At 43.5% G+C, this 18,896-nt stretch overlaps 4 protein-coding genes across 4 annotated transcripts; 3 read left to right on the top strand and 1 right to left on the bottom strand.

Moving 5' to 3' along the window:
- The first annotated feature begins 299 nt into the window (after window positions 1-299).
- Window positions 300-1,327, top strand: LOC120739238 (G-protein coupled receptor 183-like). The gene has a single exon (XM_040040944.1). The coding sequence runs from the start codon at window positions 300-302 to the stop codon at window positions 1,263-1,265; it is 966 nt and encodes a 321-aa protein (XP_039896878.1). The 3' UTR covers window positions 1,266-1,327.
- Window positions 1,328-8,221: 6,894 nt separating this feature from the next.
- Window positions 8,222-9,187, top strand: LOC120739231 (G-protein coupled receptor 183-like). The gene has a single exon (XM_040040931.1). The coding sequence runs from the start codon at window positions 8,222-8,224 to the stop codon at window positions 9,185-9,187; it is 966 nt and encodes a 321-aa protein (XP_039896865.1).
- Window positions 9,188-9,388: 201 nt separating this feature from the next.
- On the bottom strand, window positions 9,389-14,154 carry LOC120738759 (zinc-binding protein A33). Its single transcript, XM_040040196.1, has 6 exons — window positions 13,447-14,154; window positions 13,153-13,248; window positions 12,829-13,059; window positions 12,718-12,740; window positions 12,269-12,387; window positions 9,389-12,172 (listed from the first exon to the last, which is right to left on the bottom strand). Exons 1-6 carry the CDS (start codon window positions 13,837-13,839, stop codon window positions 11,634-11,636), a joined length of 1,401 nt encoding a protein of 466 aa, XP_039896130.1. The 5' UTR covers window positions 13,840-14,154; the 3' UTR covers window positions 9,389-11,633.
- Window positions 14,155-15,330: 1,176 nt separating this feature from the next.
- Window positions 15,331-18,133, top strand: tubb4bl (tubulin, beta 4B class IVb-like). Its single transcript, XM_040040560.1, has 4 exons — window positions 15,331-15,507; window positions 16,284-16,392; window positions 16,522-16,632; window positions 16,723-18,133. Exons 1-4 carry the CDS (start codon window positions 15,451-15,453, stop codon window positions 17,778-17,780), a joined length of 1,335 nt encoding a protein of 444 aa, XP_039896494.1. The 5' UTR covers window positions 15,331-15,450; the 3' UTR covers window positions 17,781-18,133.
- The last annotated feature ends 763 nt before the right edge of the window (window positions 18,134-18,896 follow it).

Here is an 18,896-nt window from a genome sequence, read left to right as displayed (position 1 = left end):
AATAACATGATAACAGCCTGAGGAGAGGCTCTGACGGTGTTTGTGACATGTTTTTACTGTCTGGGAATGGTCTCTGGAGCTACTTTATCTCTGCTTGTAAGATCAATCTCAGCAGAGCAGAAGCAGGGATTCTAATTAACAGACAGGCTGTGGCTTCACTAATTTAAAAGAAATTGAAACACTTTAATTGCATGGCTTCAGTGGTATCAGCTGCTGTTTTCTATGACTGGTCAGAAGTAGCTCAATAATCCTTCTCGCTCCTCTCCCATCAGACTGCTGATTCTTGTGGTAGCACAAACATGGACACAAATGTTTCATCACTCAGCTCAACATCCATCCTGACCCAGCTGCCTCTCAATACCACTGAATTCATAAACAGCACGGCAACATCCTTCAGTGTGTTTGATGGGTGCGAAAACCTGATAGAGGCAATTCTCTTTGACCTGGCTGTTCAGTGCATCAATGTAATTTTGGGTATCCCGGCCAACTTACTCGTCATTGCTATTCTCATCCACAATCGCAAAGAGCCCTCCACTTCAGACATATTCTTGGGCTGCTTGGCCTTCATGGATGCCTACTTTGGTGCAATGACCCCCCTGAGCTTCCTTAATCTCTACCTCTGGCAGCTCAAAGAGGTGTTGTCTGCCATTAAGTTCTCCTTTGGCGTGAAAGACACCAGCGGTCCGTTGTTCCTCTCCTGCATCTGCTTGGATCGCTTTGTAGCTGTACTCTTTCCAATCGCTTTTGGGCAACTTAAACACTTCAAGTACAGGTTAGGCCTCTCAGTGCTGGTGCTCTGCCTCACCTTTGCCTACTCAGCAGCCAAGATGGTGGGAGGACTCCCCAACTTTGAAAAGCTGTTCACCGGTGAGGTAGTGGCAACATTTACTTGGATGGTGGTGTGTAACGCAAGCATCCTGTGGGCACTGAAGAAGTCCACCGGTGCAGGGAAAGATGCAATGCACCCCATGAAAAAGAAGGCCTTCAAGATGGTGCTCTCTATCCTGTGTATCATCGTGTTCAACTACCTGCCACTTGTTGTTCTGTTTCCATTTGAGGACTACTACTCCCCTGATGTGTTTCGCTGCTACGTGCAGCCTGCGGGTTTTGCCTTTCTGAACATCAGCAGCACAATCCAGCCCCTTGTCTACTTGTCTCGTCTAGAGAAAGTGCCTTTCCTCTCTGACGCCTGCATTAAAAAGATTACTTCCTGTTTCAACCCAGAGAAGAACCAGAATCCACAGGAGCAAAACCCACCTGCTTAGATTCACAAAAGATAAAACTATAACACACATATTAAAATCTATGAAAAATAATTATCTGCAACTGTGAGAGTCAAATCCTGAGTGTAAAGTCCTACTTTGTTTTTGTTTGTTTTTTCACAGTTTACGTTTTACTTGAATGCATTTTTTTCATAATCAGTGAAAGAAATCTGTATCGAAGATTGAATCAATAATTAATCAACAAGTAGACAATGTTAAAATTATAAGCATTTTAATTTCATGTTTTCATAATGTGATGAATTGCTACAAGGAACATGTGAACTATTTGCTTGTGTTTTGGCGCCACCGTGAGGACAAAATACATCAATAAACTTTATCCTTCCAGTGAATGTGTGGACCAGTGACTGTGGTGAGGTTGTGAGGACATTTAGGCTCAGAATCCCAATCAGCATCATACTGATAGCAAAAGGAGCATCTATCTGTTTCATGTGTGATGTCTTTCTCAAGTTGCATGGTGCAGGACAGGGTGTATACATTCCCCACATACCTCTCCAACATAATAATGAATGAATAGGTCAAACAGTGAATTTTTAACAAGGGTTAGTGTTTGCCACACACCAAAAACTCAGCTGCACCACTACAGGGAAAAAACACTACATATGATTTTATTCAATGTAGTTAAATGTGTTTTATACAGATCTATATTTTCTTTCCTACTGAGTGAACATTCATGCCATGCTCAAATGTATAAATCAGACTGGTAGGTTCAAGAATACCACACAGTTAGGTTAACATAGCATACAACCCAAGTGAAAAAGCCATCTTAGCAATAATATCTGTCTTCCAACACCTCTAAAAACTATAAATAGGATGTGTTATTTCTTCCTTTCTTTAAATCCCAGAAAAATGCTTAAGTTTAAAATTTACAGTTCACCATTTTGAAAGTGTTTGTATAACAATCTTTGTGGGGACCAAAGATCTGAAGACATTTTTGACTCAAAATGTGGTTTGGTTAGGGCAACTAGGGAGACTCACTTAGATGTGTCCTGGTCCGGCTGGCTCATGATAGTTGCAGGTTTTGTGTATGTTTTGCTCTCTCTCTCCCTGCACTCTCCAGCGGGGAGAGCACAGCACCTGCAGCCAATCCTCCCTCGGATGGAGCGGCAGCGCCCATGGTGGAGCCGGCTCCTCCCGCCCCGGAACCAGGTACCTCGAGTCTTTGCCTACCTGCCCCTGAGCCCTTCACTGGTGAGCTATCAAAATGTGCTGGGTTTTAATGCAAATTTCATTGAATTTTTGTCAACAAAGGAGTTTGTTTGAAGATGATGGCGCAAAACTTGCAGTTTTTGTTCAATTGTTGTGCGACTGCACACTGCAGTGGGCTCAGGTGGTTCTCCGAGCCGACCCCGAAATAACCTATCCTGCTTTTCTGTTAAAGTTTAAGAGTTTGTTTGACAAGGGGTCGAGCACCAAAGCGGCGGCTCATCGCCTGCTGAATTTGAAGCAGGGGTGGCAGACAATGGCCAACTACTCCATTGACTTCCAGATCCAGGCCAAAGAAACTCACTGGGGAGAGAACGTGCTGCGAGGTACCTTGTTAAATAATCTTTGTGATGAATTTAAGGACGATTTGACAATGCGGGTATTGCCCACCTCTTTGGGTGCATTGTTAACATTAGGTAAGTCCCAATTCCTAGGCCGCATCCTTCGTAGGCCACCGAAGGCCGATTACATCACAGCCAGGCAACGACGGCTGGCCCAATTTGAAGGCTGCACCAAATGTGGCTAAAAAATGTCCCTGGTTTTGAAGGATGGGTCAATTGCATCCTTCCTGGCCCAGCCTACCCCCGAATTCATAGCACTGCCCAGCCAATTCCAGGTACGGTCATCCTCACTTTATCCGGAAACCATTCAGAAAACATCAGTTTTATTTGTATTTCAAGCTCCTCAAACACCGTTTGTTTTAGGTCACCCCTGGTTGCAACAACATAACCCTCATATTAATTGGAAGAAGACGTGCACGTCTGGGTGGGGGGAGTGCCACATGAACTGTCTTAAATCTGCCACTCCCCCCGCTTCCGCATTCAAATTGCCACCAGTCTCCCAACCCCTAGATCTTTCTCTATTGCCATCGGTCTATCGCGACCTGGCCAAAGTGTTTCGTAAAGATCGAGTTCGGGCATTATGCACCCCACAGGCTGAATGACTGCGCAATCGAACTGCTCCTGCACCCATCCTGGCACAACCCGACTTGCACCTCCAGTTTATCGTGGAGGTGGATGCCTGGGATTCTGGAGTCGGCGCCACCCTCTCCCAGCAACGAGATAGTAAGCTATGGCCCTGTGCCTTTTTCTCTCGCCATCTCTCTCCTACAGTGCCCAACTATGACGTGGGAGACTGGAAGTTCTTTGCAATCAAACTGGCCTTGGAGGAGTGGAGGCACTGGTTGGAGGGCATGGCTCAGCCATGCATCGTTTAGACAGACCATAAGAACCTGGCTTACTTACATGGAGCAAAATGACTCAACGCACTGCAAGCCAGATGGGCTCTTTCCTTCATCCGCTTTAACTTCTCAATTACATACATGCCAGGGTCCCGGAATGTGAAGCTGGATGCTCTGTCCTGGAAGTTTTCGACGCACAAGGAGAAACAGGATCCTGAGCCCATCCTTCCAGCAACTTGCACTATTGGAGCAATCACATGGGAGATTGAGTTAGCCGTTCGGGAGATTAAGAGCCAAACTGGATCCCGGAGGAGGGCTCGCAGGGCAATCTCTGTTCCGTCCACTGTCCACTCCCGGGTGCCGCACTGGGCTCATACCGCCTGCTTCACATGCCATTTAGAAGTAAACAGAATGATTACCTTCATCCAGCGCTATTTCTGGTGACTCACCTTGTCACCAGATGCTCAGGAATATGTCTCCACCTGCTCTACATGTGCCCGAGACAAATTGGGGAATCAACCTCCGACTGGCTTGCTACAACCACCAGCTCGGCCGTGGTTTAATATCACGTGGACTTCGCCATCGGCCTACCCCGGTCAGCTGTTGCTGATCAGTTTTCTAAACCTGCTCACTTTGTAGCACTTCCTAAACTCACATCGGTCCTGGAGACAGCCCAGCAGCTCACTAACCACGTGTTCGCTCTCCATGGCATCCCGGAGGATATAGTATGGGATCATGGACCTCAATTAACCTCTCAGGTATGGAAGGAACTCTGCTCACCTCTAGAAGAAAAGGTTAGTCTCTCTTCTGGTTACCACAGAGCAACGGACAAACGGAGCACGCCAGTCAGGAGCTGAAGACTGTGCTTCGCTGTATCGTCGCCTCCAACCAAACCATCTGGAGCGAGCAATTGCCCGGGGTGGAGTATACCCACAACAGCTTGAAGTCTTCGGCTACAGGGCGTACTCCCTAGGGTATCAGCCCCCCCGTTCTTGGCCGTGGAAGGTGAGTACTTTGTTCCTTTGGTCCAGTTTCACCTCTGTAGGTGTCGCCAGCTTTGGAGGGCCACTCAGGTGGCACTGTTACGCACCAAAGAATGCAACAAACATGCCGACTGGCATAAAACTCCCGCTCCAGAATACACCATCGGTCAGAAGGTACAGTTGTCCACACACTACGTACCTCTTCATACTGAATCTAAGAAACTCAAATCAACCTTCATCAGGTCGTTTGAAATCGCAGCGCTGGTTAACCCAGTTTCTGTTCACCTTAATCTCTCTCATAATATGAAAATACACAACGTCTTTCATGTGTCCCAAATAAAGTCATGCCTCTCCAGTCCATTGTGCTGAAGAGAAGGGTGTGAGTGGATTACCTTCCTTCCCCCCCCCCCATAGCCCCAGACCAGTTCCCAAGTCACTGTAGGAATAGATCTATATAGCACTGTGGTTCACCCTCTTGTCACCTTTTTCCCTGACCAGAACTCTGTCTGCATGTGAATCCATCTGTTAGCCATGACAAGATGTCCCCACAAGGATATGAAAACACAACTCTGTGTGTGTGTGTGTGTGTGTGTGTGTGTGTGTGTGTGTGTGTGTGTGTGTGTGTGTGTGTGTGTGTGTGTGTGTGTGTGTGCAAGTAAGTGGGTGTATGTACTGGTGGGAATTTACCTGCATCTCTCTCATGCAGACGAGACTGGAGACAGCTGGATGTCTGTGGACAGTCTCTGCCTCCTCTGTACGCACACATGTTATATCACGGTTTAAATCCACAATAAGACAATAAAATGCTGATATCTCACATGCATAGCATCCAAAGCACATTTGCTATTTGATTTTAATTATGTTAATTATCACAGTGTGTTGCATGCTGTTGATGGTGCTGTGATTAGGTTTTCTACACAATATCAGTAGCAACTTTTCTAATAATTTTGCTTTTGGCAGACATATGCTAAGGCCTGATTCTGACTAATACCAAAGACTGAAGCTCGCCATCATAGGATTGTGTTTACTTTGTAAATGTATAAATGTGAAACTGATGGTCACATCTGGAGGAAGAAAGATTTATGTAATAGATGAAGGTGGAAAGGATAGATTGTCAAACAGGTACAATGATCCTCTGCTGCCCCCCTAGACAAAAAAGAAGTAATGCAAACAAATCCCACCCCCTTTTTCTCTCTCTCTGTCTCCCTCACTTCTGGATCATTGTGGGTTTTCCCTCTTGTCTTCACATGGAAACAGAACATTGGGTTCTACTTAGCAGAGCCTCAAAATTAACCGCTCTGTGAAACAATCAATGCCAGTACATCCTGATTCATAACTCTCACACACACAGGCTTTATGCACCTGCCACATCTTTTTTCACCTTCACTTGTAACTGATGAGCACTCCATTGGGAATCTAAACTAGCTGTTTTCTTCAGCTACATGAGTGAGACACTGATGCATTAAAACCCAGCAAACACAATTTAGATCTGCTCTCGACTGCTGATTTTCTCTTGCACTTGTGTTCAGTGATTGAGGACAGCATTCATCACTCCCAGTGAACAGAGAGCATCATCAGACTGGTCCCGTGATGCTCCCTGTCAAGCAAATTGACACTGGCAAGCTTATCTATAACCTCTGGCACAGTTCACAAATTTCTTGCTTATGTAAAAATATCAGCACAATACAGAAACTCTTCATCACAACAGTCTCGCTACTGAAGAGTCAGCCCCTCATGATGTCAGACAGAACCTCCCCTGGTTGGCGTCAAATACACGACACTTCAGAGAACTTATAAATGAACACCTGTAACACGCTCAGCGTCACACTTACTGCTCAGCTTAGAGGAATCATTCAAACAGGTGAGTAGAACATTGAGATGCTTTAAAATGCTTCAAAGGCCAATGTGATTTTGTACATGGGTTTTAATTCAAGAAGTTTGTTTCTAATCAGACTGCTTCACTCAGTATGTGTCCTTGATAAGAGCACAGATGCCAAACCATATATTAAAGTAACAGATCAATAATTCAGATTTGAGGGATGAGGGGTTAACTCTGTTTTGCAAGAAATTATCAAAGCAAGAAATAGACAGAGGTCCGTTTACTTTCTCTTCGTTTGACATTGCGCACATCTTCATCTTCATCTTAAATTATACATGGAGTGACTTTATTCAATAACAAACGGTAGCATTTCTGCGTGTTTTAGCTGTAAAACAACAAACATATGAAATTATCTACAGTGACTAGAATTCTGCAAAGGACAAATCTGAAATTTTTTTAAGAAAAAAGAATTTTTGGTGGGGTAATTACAATATGAGTTTTCATAAAACATGATAGAAGTAATCCAAATTTCAAAATCAAATATTTAATAGCCTTTGCTTTCATGCATTATTGGATGCAGTGCAATACAATAATCAGCAAAAATCACCTCATCAGAATTTTAAAAATGCAGATCAACATCAGTACAGTGCTGTGATCCACACCTGATTAAACCCTCAGAAATGTGTTCTTTGTAAATTCTGTAATATAGACTTCATTTTCCAGTGATTGCCCAAATAAAAATACAATTGATTAGTTGTGGCATTTCCACGGACGAGCATCTTTGCCAAAGATTACTCCTCCCGTGATTAGTCCCACCGGAGCGTTTGTGGCCTGCAGCAGAAGTACGTCAGAAACATCGCCCACTAAGGAACAGAGCTCAAGAAAGCTCTGTATTATAGCAGAACAGTTCCCTTGATGGCAAGAAACAGTCACAGCCTCTGGCTTTAATAGTTCATTACTGGAGGTAGCTCAGGTGTACTCCATTTGAAACAAAACATTCACATTGTTCAAATCAGGCTGACTACGAGCTGCTGCAAACATTCCCGAAGCCCAGAACAAAACCTGATATTCATCAAAAAAAACTGCAGATGAAAAATCAAAAATCTTCTTGTAGGACCCAAAGACGGAGAACCTAAGCTTGTGGCTTGTAAATGTTTTTATTCGATCAGTCCACCTTTGATAAAATTCATTTTCCAAGTTATCATCCTTCTTTTTTTGAAATTAGCTTAAAGACGAGCTAAATGTCAGAAATGGGCTTTTAAAAGCTCCAAGAAATGACCAAATTCCCACTGACATTACTTACAATAATCTTGAACAGAATATGACCTTTTCCATTTTAATTTGGCAATCACTGCCCTTTTTATCCTTCTGTGAAAGGGTGGTGCTTTTAGAATGACTCTCTTAAGTGAGTTACATGTTCCTAGGGGGAGTCACGTTTCCCAGAGGAGAGTCCACACAGACACAATAACATGATAACAGATAAGGAGAAGCCCTGACGGTGTTTATGACATGTTTTTACTGTCTCTGGAGCTACTTTATCTCTACTTGTAAGATGAATCTCAGCAGATCAGAAGCAGGGATTCTAATTAGCAGACAGGCTGTGGCTTCACAGATGTAAAAGAAACCAAAACACTTTAATAACTTCGTGGCTTCAGTGGTATCAGCTGCTGTTTTTTGTGACTGGTCAGAAGTAGCTCAATAATCCTTCTCGCTCCTCTCCCATCAGACCGCTGATTCTTGTGGTAGCACAAACATGGACACAAATGATTCATCACTCAGCTCAACATCCATCCTGACCCAGCTGCCTCTCAATACCACAGCATTCATAAACAGCACGGTAAAATCCTTCAGTGCAGTTGATGGGTGCGAAAACCTGATAGAGGCAATTCTCTTTGACCTGGCCATGCAGTGCATCAATGTAATTGTGGGTATCCCGGCCAACTTACTCGTCATTGCTATTCTCATCCACAATCGCAAAGAGCCCTCCACTTCAGACATATTCTTGGGCTGCTTGGCCTTCATGGATGCCTACTTTGGTGCAATGACGACTGTGAGCTTTCTTAATGTCTACCTCTGGCAGCTCAAAGAGGTGTGGTCAGCCATTAAGTTCTCCTTTGGCGTGAAAGACACCAGCGGTCCGTTGTTCCTCTCCTGCATCTGCTTGGATCGCTTTGTAGCTGTACTCTTTCCAATCGCTTTTGGGCAACTTAAACACTTCAAGTACAGGTTAGGCCTCTCAGTGCTGGTGCTCTGCCTCACCTTTGCCTACTCAGCAGCCAAGATGGTGGGAGGGCTCCCCAACTTTGAAAAGCTGTTCACCGGTGAGGTACTGGCAACATTTACTTGGATGGTGGTGTGTAACGCAAGCATCCTGTGGGCACTGAAGAAGTCCACCGGTGCAGGGAAAGATGCAATGCACCCCATGAAAAAGAAGGCCTTCAAGATGGTGCTCTCTATCCTGTGTATCATCGTGTTCAACTACCTGCCACTTGTTGTTCTGTTTCCATTTGAGGACTACTACTCACCTGATGTGTTTCGCTGCTACGTGCAGCCTGCGGGTTTTGCCTTTCTGAACATCAGCAGCACAATCCAGCCCCTTGTCTACTTGTCTCGTCTAGAGAAAGTGCCTTTCCTCTCTGACGCCTGCATTAAAAAGATTACTTCCTGTTTCAACCCAGAGAAGAACCAGAATCCACAGGAGCAAAACCCACCTGCTTAGATTCACAGCATACAATACACTTATTAAAATTTATAAAAAAATAAATAATTGTAACTGTGAGAGTCAAATCCTGAGTGTAAAGTCCTGCTTTGTTTTTGTTTTTTCCCAGTTTACATTTTACTTGAATGCATTTTTTTCATAATCAGTGAAAGAAATCTTTATCGAAGATTGAATCAATAATTAATCAACAAGTAGACAATGTTAAAATTATAAGCATTTTAATTTCATGTTTTCATAATGTGATGAATTGCTACAAGGAACATGTGAACTATTTGCTTGTGTTTTGGCGCCACCGTGAGGACAAAATACATCAATAAACTTTATCCTTCCAGTGAATGTGTGGACCAGTGACTGTGGTGAGGTTGTGAGGACATTTAGGCTCAAAACTTTGACGGGCAGTTTTGAGCTTAAGAGTTTTAGTGTCATGGTTCAATAGGTCAGGGTTAGGGTGCATCATAGTAAAGGTTAGTTTAACAGGCTAGAAAGAAAATCATCCCAATCAGCATCATACTGATAGCAAAAGGAGCATGCATCTGTGGCATGTGTGATGTCTTTCTGAAAGTGCATGGTGCAGGACAGGGTGTATATATTCCCCACATACCTCTCCAACATAATAATACTGTTATGACTGAAAGAAACCTCAATAAATAAGTCAAACAGGGAATGCAAAATATTTTTTAAAAAGCGTTAGTGTTTGCCACACACCAAAAACTCAGCTGTACCACTACAGGGAAAAACACTGCATATGATTTTATTCAATGTAGTTAAATGCGTTTTATACAGATCTATATTTGCTTTCCTACTGAGTGAACATTCATGCCATGCTCAAATGTATAAAGCAGACATGGCATACAAACCAATTGAAAAAGCCATCTTAACAACTAAATCTGTCTTCCAACACCTCTAAAACCTATAATTAAGACCTGTTATATCATCCTCTTTAAATCCCAACATAAAGCCTAATTGTAAAGTTTACAGTTCATCATTTTAAAAGGGTTTTTATAACAAGGAGCTAATGGGGTCTCTGGAAAGTTATTATTCCACACTACTTACCCCTGTAAAGTTATTAGTTACTCTCATACTTGTGGTTTTGAACTAAATCAATTAACCAAAATGTATTATGTTTGTACATTAGATAAAGATAGGGTAGAAATTTCCATCTTTGTCCTAAGCTAACCAGCTTCTAGCTTTTGTTGCACATACAGTCAATGAACATTTTGTTAGGTACACCTGTTCAGCTGCTTGCTAAAGTAAATATATAATCAGCCAATCAAATGGCAGCAGTTCAATACATTTGGGTATGTAGGCATGGTTAAGACATCCTACTGAAGTTCAACTTGAGCATCAGAATTAGAAAGGAAGGTGATTTAAGTGACTTTGAACGTGGGATTGCTGTTGGTGCCAGATGGGATATTGTGAGTATTTTAGAAACTGCTGATCTAATGGGATTTTTCCACACAACCATCTCTAGAGTTTAAAGAGAATGGTCCAAAAGAAAAGGGATTATATTGCATCAGTAAGCCTTTCCTCTCAGTTCAAAGCAGCAACTCAAAGAATCACACAAATATGATGGGCTACAGCAGCAGAAGACTGCATTAGGTCCTGTCAGCTAAAAACAGGAAACTGAGGCTAAAGTTCATACAGGCTGAACAAAACTGGACAATAGAAAATTGGAAAAATGATCCCTGGTCTGATGAGTTTTGACTTTTAATGCAACATCCACATGGTTGGATCTGAATTTAATATAAGATGAAAGCATGGGTCCATCCTTCATTGTCTCAACAGTTCAGTGGGGAATATTCTTGGCACACTTTATACTGTTAAAATGCCACAGCCCACTTGAGTATTGTTGCTGACCATGTCCATCCCTTTATGGTAAATGGACTGGTTCTCATATAATGCACTTCTACTCTACTGGAGCGCTCAAAGGGCTTTATGACCAAAGTGTACCCATCTGCTGATGGCCAATTCCAACAGGATATTACAGCATATTACAAAGTTCAAATACTCTTAAATTGGGTTTTATGACAGTGAGGTCACTGTATTCAGATTAGCTCCACAGTCACCAGATCTCAGTCCAACAGATCACCTTTTGGATGAGGTTGGAACAGGAGACAAACCTGCAACAACTGTGACACTATTGTGTCACCATAGACCAAAATCTCTGAGAAATGTTTCCAGCACTTTGTCGAATCTGTGTCACAAAGAATTAGGGCAGTTCTGAAGTCCAAAGGAGGTCCGACATTGTACTAGCAAGGTGTACCTGATATAGTGTCCAGTGAGTATACATCAAGCCTGAAGAAGGAGCAATATTCTCATTACAGTAAAATGACTGCTTCAGTGGTAACATTACAGCAGGTCACTCCTCCCCACTTTGATAGTTTGACATTCATTTCATCCCGGGATTACATTTTCTCGCTTGATAAAGAATAAATGAGTCGTCCACTTATTGCCGCAACATTGTGACAAGCACCCTCTCTGGCAGTATTCGCAATGGATGACTGCTCTGTGTATAAAAATATGGAAATAAAGGTTCAGTGAAGGAGTGTGTAAATGCATATAAGAGTGTGTTGTCAGTGGCGTCAAAAAACGACACCGTTCCCTTGTTGTAATCGAGCTGAACTTTGACCTGCTTAGGTGTTCTAGAAACTGTCAGCAGGCTGGGTGGGGAGGTCATTGCTCTCAGGTCTCCATTCCGGAAACATAAAGTCCAGAAGCCATTCTTGGGCCGGGCAGAGATCTCTGTGTTTCTCGGTACAGACATGGAGGCAACACCCAGGAGCCAGTCATGATTACTTCCTGTTTCCACAACCCAGTGGTGACTTCCTGAGCCTAGTGCGGTCATGCCTACCACTTCAGCGCTCATATGGAAGCGCTCTGGGTTGTCAGGACATACACTGGGCTGCTTTGAGTAGTGCAGGGAAGTGAGATCGTCAGACAGGATGAGGCAAGGGTGTGCTGTGTTTGGATCTAAGGTTATGGGAGCTAAAAGACAGGAAATGTGCCAAAAACAATGATCTATTAATATTTTGTTGTGCAATTCTTAGGTAAAAGCGAATAATAATATTTAGGTATACTTACTATAATCAACATGGTCCAGGATTTTTTCCCAGACTCTGTACTTGAGGTTGTAGAGGTGTTTAGTCACATCAATCAGCAGCCCAGACATGTTCTCTGAACCAAGCACTATGCTTTTACATCTGTGATAACAACAGATGTCTTACACTGAGGATATGTGACACTGAAATTATTCTTCATCTCAGTAAACATGAAACAATAACTTGGGGTAAAATGCAACTGACATATATCAAATCAAAGGTTTATTTATTCAAGTATTAATGATTAAGATAAATGTGCTTAGCAAAAACTGAATGTATACCAATCAAGTCTGACCAGATCCCATTAAACGTAACATTTTACACTCTACTCGTGTAAAAAAAAAAAAAGAAAAAAGAAAAAAATGACACAGACCATTAATAGGTAATTACATGTTTTGCACACATTTTTTGTTTGCCTTTTAATAAACCTACCGGTCTTGTGTGTCTTTAAAATTCTGGGGGAGAGAAAAAAACAACAACATGTTAAGGCAGAGGCTTTTTGCAAACAATAAGGAGATAAGCTTCAAATTGGACAACGCAAACCTTCAACAAAACCATATCGTCTTCTTTCAGCTGTTCCTGTATGATGGCGATGGTCTCCGTAAGACACGTCACCTCAGCTGAAAGCTCTTTCATTTTCTCCTTCATCCCTGCTATCTTTTCTTCTTCCTCTTTTTTCACAGCAGCTAATCTAGCCGACTCTTCGTGGTAGAGGACTTGATGCAGCTGCTCAAAATGGTTCTTGATCATTTTCTGTGTCTCCAGCGCCTGACTCTGTGGGGGGGGGGGATTATCACAAGCTCTTTTATTAGGTCGGGCATATTTTCCTGACAAATATGAAACATCTGTCAGCTCATCACAGGTTACCTTGATGCACATTAGTGTGTTATTGGACGTCATGTTAATTCTTTTGAGGTTGTCCAGCTTTTCTTGCAGGCTCTTGAGGGATAAAGCAAGTTCGTCCTGGAAGTAAAGCAGGCCTCAGTCAACAGAAACCAAATTTAATGTGTACTTTAGGTACTGCAGATCTGAGTTAATCCCTGAAAGGGTGCATTACATTCAGGCCTGACTTGTGGAGCAGCATTCTACCATAAGGTGTTACCTTAAAAGCAAACTGCAGAATTTGTTAAGATAACCAATAGCTATGTTTGTCTCCCTCACCTTGCAGTCCAGCAGTGCCTCATCTATAGGCGAGCAGTCGTGGGTCTTGTGCAGTTTGGATGACTGACACACCACGCAGATGGGCTGTTTGTCATTGAGGCAGAAGAGTTTCAGCTTCTCTCCATGAAGATTGCAGTTCACCTTGTCTTCCCCTTCCACTGAGCTCAGCCTCCTGACCTGAAGAACAGCCTCGCAAACATTTTTTAGCGCCAAGTTGCATGGAGGGTTGCACTTTGAAGCTTTTTTCCTACAAACTGGACACTCTCGTATCCCTGTGTCCCAGCAATGTTTTAGACAGCCCCTGCAAAAGCTGTGACTGCATGACAACAGAACAGGGTCTGTGAAAATGTCACAGCACACTGGGCACGTAAGATCCTCCTCTGGGAGTGACATGGCCAAGAGCTCGTCACGTATATAGAATAAATCCACAACTCCAACCAACAAGTCCTCGAGTTTAAGTCCTTAATGACTCCACGGTAAACAGCAACAACATAGTAGCATTATCATACCTAATTAAACTTGTCCCCAGAAAGCCTTAAAGCGTATGGACAGCTTAACTATTGTTCTTGACATGAAGTTCCAAATGCTGTTTTTCCTGTGCATGTCTACTGCGGGAGTAACGTGAATCATGCAGCAGCTGAAAAAAAAAAGAAAGAGCCTGCATGCAGCATAGCTGGAAAGCAGGAAATAAAGCCCCATTGGCTAGTTGTTGAAGAATGGTGGAGGGTAGCTGGTAACTCAGAGCAGGTCTGGAATGTAATCATTCAGGATGTGACTGTTTTAGCGTTGACAGCCCATCCCACCAGCAAACCTTTGTTTTTACCTGGCCTTAATCTGCATACTTAAAAACTCACCATTCAATTACAGACTGGGAAGTTTAAAAAAAAATCAAACTGTAAAAAAAGGGGAAAAAACAACATCCAAACTCATACATCGGTGAACTGAGTGGCTCCTCATTCCCCATGTTTCCATTCATAGTAAGGCTTAGCTCTTGTAGCTGTTGAGTTTCGACACAAACAAGCTAAACCTGCCGTCAGCAACGACAGCAGGCCACATTTTAAGACTTGTGAAAATTAACGTGCTGGGTACAAAATGATAAAAGAGACACCTTTTATGATCTTCAAAAAGAAAAAAGAAAAAGGTGCGCAGCTCAAGATGGGCAGAATATAAAATAGGTGGCAGCCAAAAATAGATTAAATGCAGACAGCATTTCATCTGAAATCGTACTTTTAGTACGATTTATATATAAACAGGTAGCCATGATATCCTGTGCAAATGTAACTGCAACTTTAAAAAACTGGCTTTCTCTTTTTCAATAACGCCTGCACTGTGTTGGTGCATTTTCATAAGGCCACAGGCTTACATATTTACTAATATTAAAATGTCAGACATGTAAGGCCTCAGACTGACGTGAATGTTTCTGCTTTTCCTCTTTACTTCTTGTGTGCAAACCATGAATTGTGTTCCAGAAACATATTCAGCCACACGAGATGAAGATAAAAATAAGCACGGCAAAAGCCATCCTGGGTCAGACAGAAATGGGTCAAGCACTGATATTATGGAGGGAATCATGATGTGGCTTTTTTTACCTTTTTTTGGGGGGGGGGGGGATAACATCAAGTTAATGCGTTCAAAAGTACCAAATAGTCTCTACATATCACTTTAAGGCAGCTGGATGACTGATGTTGTTTCATGTGAATATTTTTTTTTGGGGTGTGGGGTCACTGAGTCCGTGAGAATAACGAGACGACCTATTGACACCTGATGCAGCTTCCTCGCATCCTATCCGCCATTTCCACCGCTTTTGGTTCCTCCCTCTCTCCTCCAGTCTTTGGTTGCCATGGCGATGACGTCAAGTTGCACCACCGTTTCAGCCCAGTAGACGGTCTTAGAGGCGGTGCAACAAAATCCCGGACGATCGACTGCCGGAGCCATCATCCTGTGAATCTCCTCTGCTCAGATTCCCGTCTCCTACTCGACCGTCCTCTTACCCACCTGTCCAAAATGCGCGAAATTGTGCACTTGCAGGCCGGCCAGTGCGGAAACCAGATTGGAGCCAAGGTATTTCTTTCTGATTTCTTTTGCTCTATTTCGGTTTTTTTCAATCCGGTGAGCCGTGTGCCGGCTGTCATGCAGGCACTCAGAGGAGCTCCCCTAATCCATCTTCCAGAAATTCTCTAGAACAAACTCTGTGCGGCGTATTTTCTTCTTAAAGCTCATTACATTCCAGAGAGAGGGAGAATCAATCCACAGACGATTTGCTCATTGGCATTCCGTGCAGGGTTTCACACCGAGGACAAGACTGATTCATGCACTGGTATATGCAGGAGAAAATAAGATTTATGCGACTTTATGCTTTAATAATTCCATGCATAACTCGCATTTAATATCTCCACATTTTTGTCGAATTTCCCATGCGAGTATATCAGCGATTGACTGGAATAGTAATGAAACCTTATTGTAGATGTAGGAGCAGCCGCCCCTCCCCCTCCATATTTATGACCTATTTTTGCCTGATTCTTTTCCAGCCACTTGCTTCTGAAAAAAAATGTCTAAATTTAAACTTAATCAAACTGCAGTATTATCATTTTAACACTGGCATGGATTATATCTTTAGTATAATTAATCTTGTTGGCCATATGGCACCAAAGACGTTTTTACTTTTCAGATTATTGCCATCTGCCAGATCAGACTAATAGACTGCTCTTTTGACTCTACATGCACCAGAAATACACACTAAGCTTTCTAGAAATGTAATTAAAAGTATATCAGCAAATACGTAACTGGAATGAACTTGCATCCCACCTTCCTCTCCTACCACACCTGTTTTGTTTCAGTTCTGGGAGGTGATTAGCGATGAGCACGGCATTGATCCCACCGGTACCTACCATGGAGACAGCGACCTGCAGCTAGACAGGATCAGCGTCTACTACAATGAGGCCACAGGTTGGTTGCAGATTCACCTCTGCTGCCGTACAGACTGATTCGCATACATATCTCTGTTTTACATCACATCCAGCGTGCCTCTTAAAATTACAAGGAATTATATTGTTCATTCACTTTTGACTGGTTTAGGTGGAAAATACGTTCCACGAGCCATCCTGGTGGATCTGGAGCCTGGAACGATGGATTCGGTGAGGTCTGGTCCCTTCGGACAGATCTTCAGACCAGACAACTTTGTCTTTGGTAAGCTGGGTGAATTTTGTTAATCGAGCATACTATGCTATGTCTTTCCTGTGCATCTTACATTATAAATTGGAATATTTTTGACTACAGGCCAGAGTGGAGCTGGAAATAACTGGGCCAAGGGCCACTACACTGAGGGAGCAGAGCTGGTGGACTCTGTTCTGGATGTAGTGAGGAAAGAGGCTGAGAGCTGCGATTGCCTCCAGGGCTTCCAGCTCACTCACTCTCTGGGCGGAGGCACTGGCTCCGGCATGGGCACCCTGCTGATCAGCAAGATTCGCGAGGAGTACCCTGATCGCATCATGAACACCTTTAGCGTGGTGCCTTCCCCCAAAGTGTCTGACACCGTGGTGGAGCCTTACAACGCCACCCTCTCTGTCCACCAGCTGGTAGAGAACACAGATGAAACCTACTGTATTGACAATGAAGCCCTCTATGACATCTGCTTCCGCACGCTCAAACTCACCACTCCAACCTACGGAGATCTCAACCATTTGGTGTCCGCCACCATGAGCGGGGTGACCACCTGTCTGCGTTTCCCTGGCCAGCTCAACGCCGATCTCCGCAAACTAGCTGTCAACATGGTGCCCTTCCCCCGTCTGCACTTCTTCATGCCAGGGTTCGCCCCGCTCACCAGCAGGGGCAGCCAGCAGTATCGCTCACTGTCTGTGCCTGAGCTCACTCAGCAGATGTTCGATGCCAAGAACATGATGGCTGCCTGCGACCCACGCCACGGCCGCTACCTGACCGTGGCCGCAGTCTTTAGAGGTCGCATGTCCATGAAGGAGGTGGATGAGCAGATGCTGAATGTGCAGAACAAGAACAGCAGCTACTTTGTCGAATGGATCCCGAACAATGTGAAGACCGCCGTCTGTGACATCCCACCCCGTGGCCTCAAAATGGCCGCCACTTTCATTGGCAACAGCACCGCCATCCAGGAGCTGTTCAAGCGCATCTCCGAGCAGTTCACCGCCATGTTCCGTCGTAAGGCCTTCCTCCACTGGTACACGGGCGAAGGTATGGATGAGATGGAGTTCACCGAAGCCGAGAGCAACATGAACGACTTGGTGTCCGAGTATCAGCAGTACCAGGATGCCACTGCTGAGGAAGGCGAGTTCGAGGAAGAGGGAGAGGAGGAAGTTGCATAAAACCTCAGCGCAACTGGCTCCCTGAGCTCCTTTCACCTCGCCCATTACCCCCCCTTTTCACTCCCCCCCCCATAATGAATTGAATGGTTCGCCACACTTGAACAGATCACTGTTGCTCTAGTGTTAGACATTGGTGTTAACTGGTGCTAGTGAAGTTTTTGGTTCAAATGTTTTTGTATGTCGTGAATGCACTGAACTACTGACATCCTCACAACTGTCCTGTCATTGCCTTGCCGAAGTCAAAAGCAAGTGATTTTAACTGTGAAGCCTTGAAACTGGCGAAAGAATAAAATCTAATTTAAATGCCAAATTAATGCCTCTTTGGGGGTTTTTGTTTGTTTTCTTTTACTGATTAATTTGACGTGTGATCCAAGATTTCTCTTCACTTTACAGCATTAAAACTCCTAGTTAGCAAGTCTATTCCACAACATATAGCTACAAGGACTTGTGCTACACAATGTTTACTAATACACTGCCGGATGTATACTTCTTTAAGAGAATTATCCTAAATATACATAATGGTTTGGTGAATCTCTCAAGCTTCTCCAGATTTAATGTTCTTCACTTCATAGATTTTCAATGAGATTCAAGTGTAGGACAGTCAGTAACATTCACTTTGGTGATCAGGAGTGTTGGAAGATATATCTTGCATCCAGACTCTGTTTATTTCTGACTGCTTGAGGTTTTCTTTCATAATCTTCCCATATCATTTTTTCTTCATGAGTCCTTCCACCTTGACAAGATTCTCAGTCCTAGACACATCGAAGCATCCCCGCAGCATAATACTCCCACCACCGTGTTTCATTGTTGGGATGCTGTTTCTTTGGTCTCTAAATTCTACCTTTCTTTCTCCAAATGTAAGCAGTGGCTCTGTGGCCAAAAGGGTTTAATCTCATCTGACCAAAGGACGTGCTTCCAGTATGCATAATCTTTCTCCAGGTTGTCCTTACTGTAGCATACTTCAGTCTGGCTTGAAGGTGTCTCTTTTACACAAATGGAGTTTTTCTTGGTCTACAACATCTGAGTCCATTCCTGTGCAAGGTTCTAATGATCATCTTCTTTCAGACTGCAATTTCTGACTCAACTAAGTCATTCAGTTGTTCTGGGGTCTTTCGA

The sequence above is a fragment of the Simochromis diagramma genome, unplaced genomic scaffold (genome assembly GCF_900408965.1).
Source record: "Simochromis diagramma unplaced genomic scaffold, fSimDia1.1 OVJJ01000321.1, whole genome shotgun sequence".
Taxonomy (NCBI): domain Eukaryota; kingdom Metazoa; phylum Chordata; class Actinopteri; order Cichliformes; family Cichlidae; genus Simochromis; species Simochromis diagramma.
This window is presented reverse-complemented; position numbering and strand designations above follow the sequence as displayed.

What these genes read in the sequence shown, in the direction of transcription:
- tubb4bl (XM_040040560.1), top strand. Translation starts at nt 15,451, where the DNA reads ATGCGCGAAATTGTGCACTTGCAGGCCGGCCAGTGCGGAAACCAGATT. An exon ending in GAAACCAGATTGGAGCCAAG is followed by an intron (nt 15,508 to 16,283) that starts GTATTTCTTTCT and finishes GTTTTGTTTCAG; the next exon opens with TTCTGGGAGGTGATTAGCGA. An exon ending in CTACTACAATGAGGCCACAG is followed by an intron (nt 16,393 to 16,521) that starts GTTGGTTGCAGA and finishes TGACTGGTTTAG; the next exon opens with GTGGAAAATACGTTCCACGA.
- LOC120738759 (XM_040040196.1), bottom strand. Translation starts at nt 13,839, where the DNA reads ATGTCACTCCCAGAGGAGGATCTTACGTGCCCAGTGTGCTGTGACATT. An exon ending in ACACACTAATGTGCATCAAG is followed by an intron (nt 13,060 to 13,152) that starts GTAACCTGTGAT and finishes CCCCCCCCACAG; the next exon opens with AGTCAGGCGCTGGAGACACA. An exon ending in ACGATATGGTTTTGTTGAAG is followed by an intron (nt 12,741 to 12,828) that starts GTTTGCGTTGTC and finishes TCTCTCCCCCAG; the next exon opens with AATTTTAAAGACACACAAGA.
- LOC120739231 (XM_040040931.1), top strand. Translation starts at nt 8,222, where the DNA reads ATGGACACAAATGATTCATCACTCAGCTCAACATCCATCCTGACCCAG.
- LOC120739238 (XM_040040944.1), top strand. Translation starts at nt 300, where the DNA reads ATGGACACAAATGTTTCATCACTCAGCTCAACATCCATCCTGACCCAG.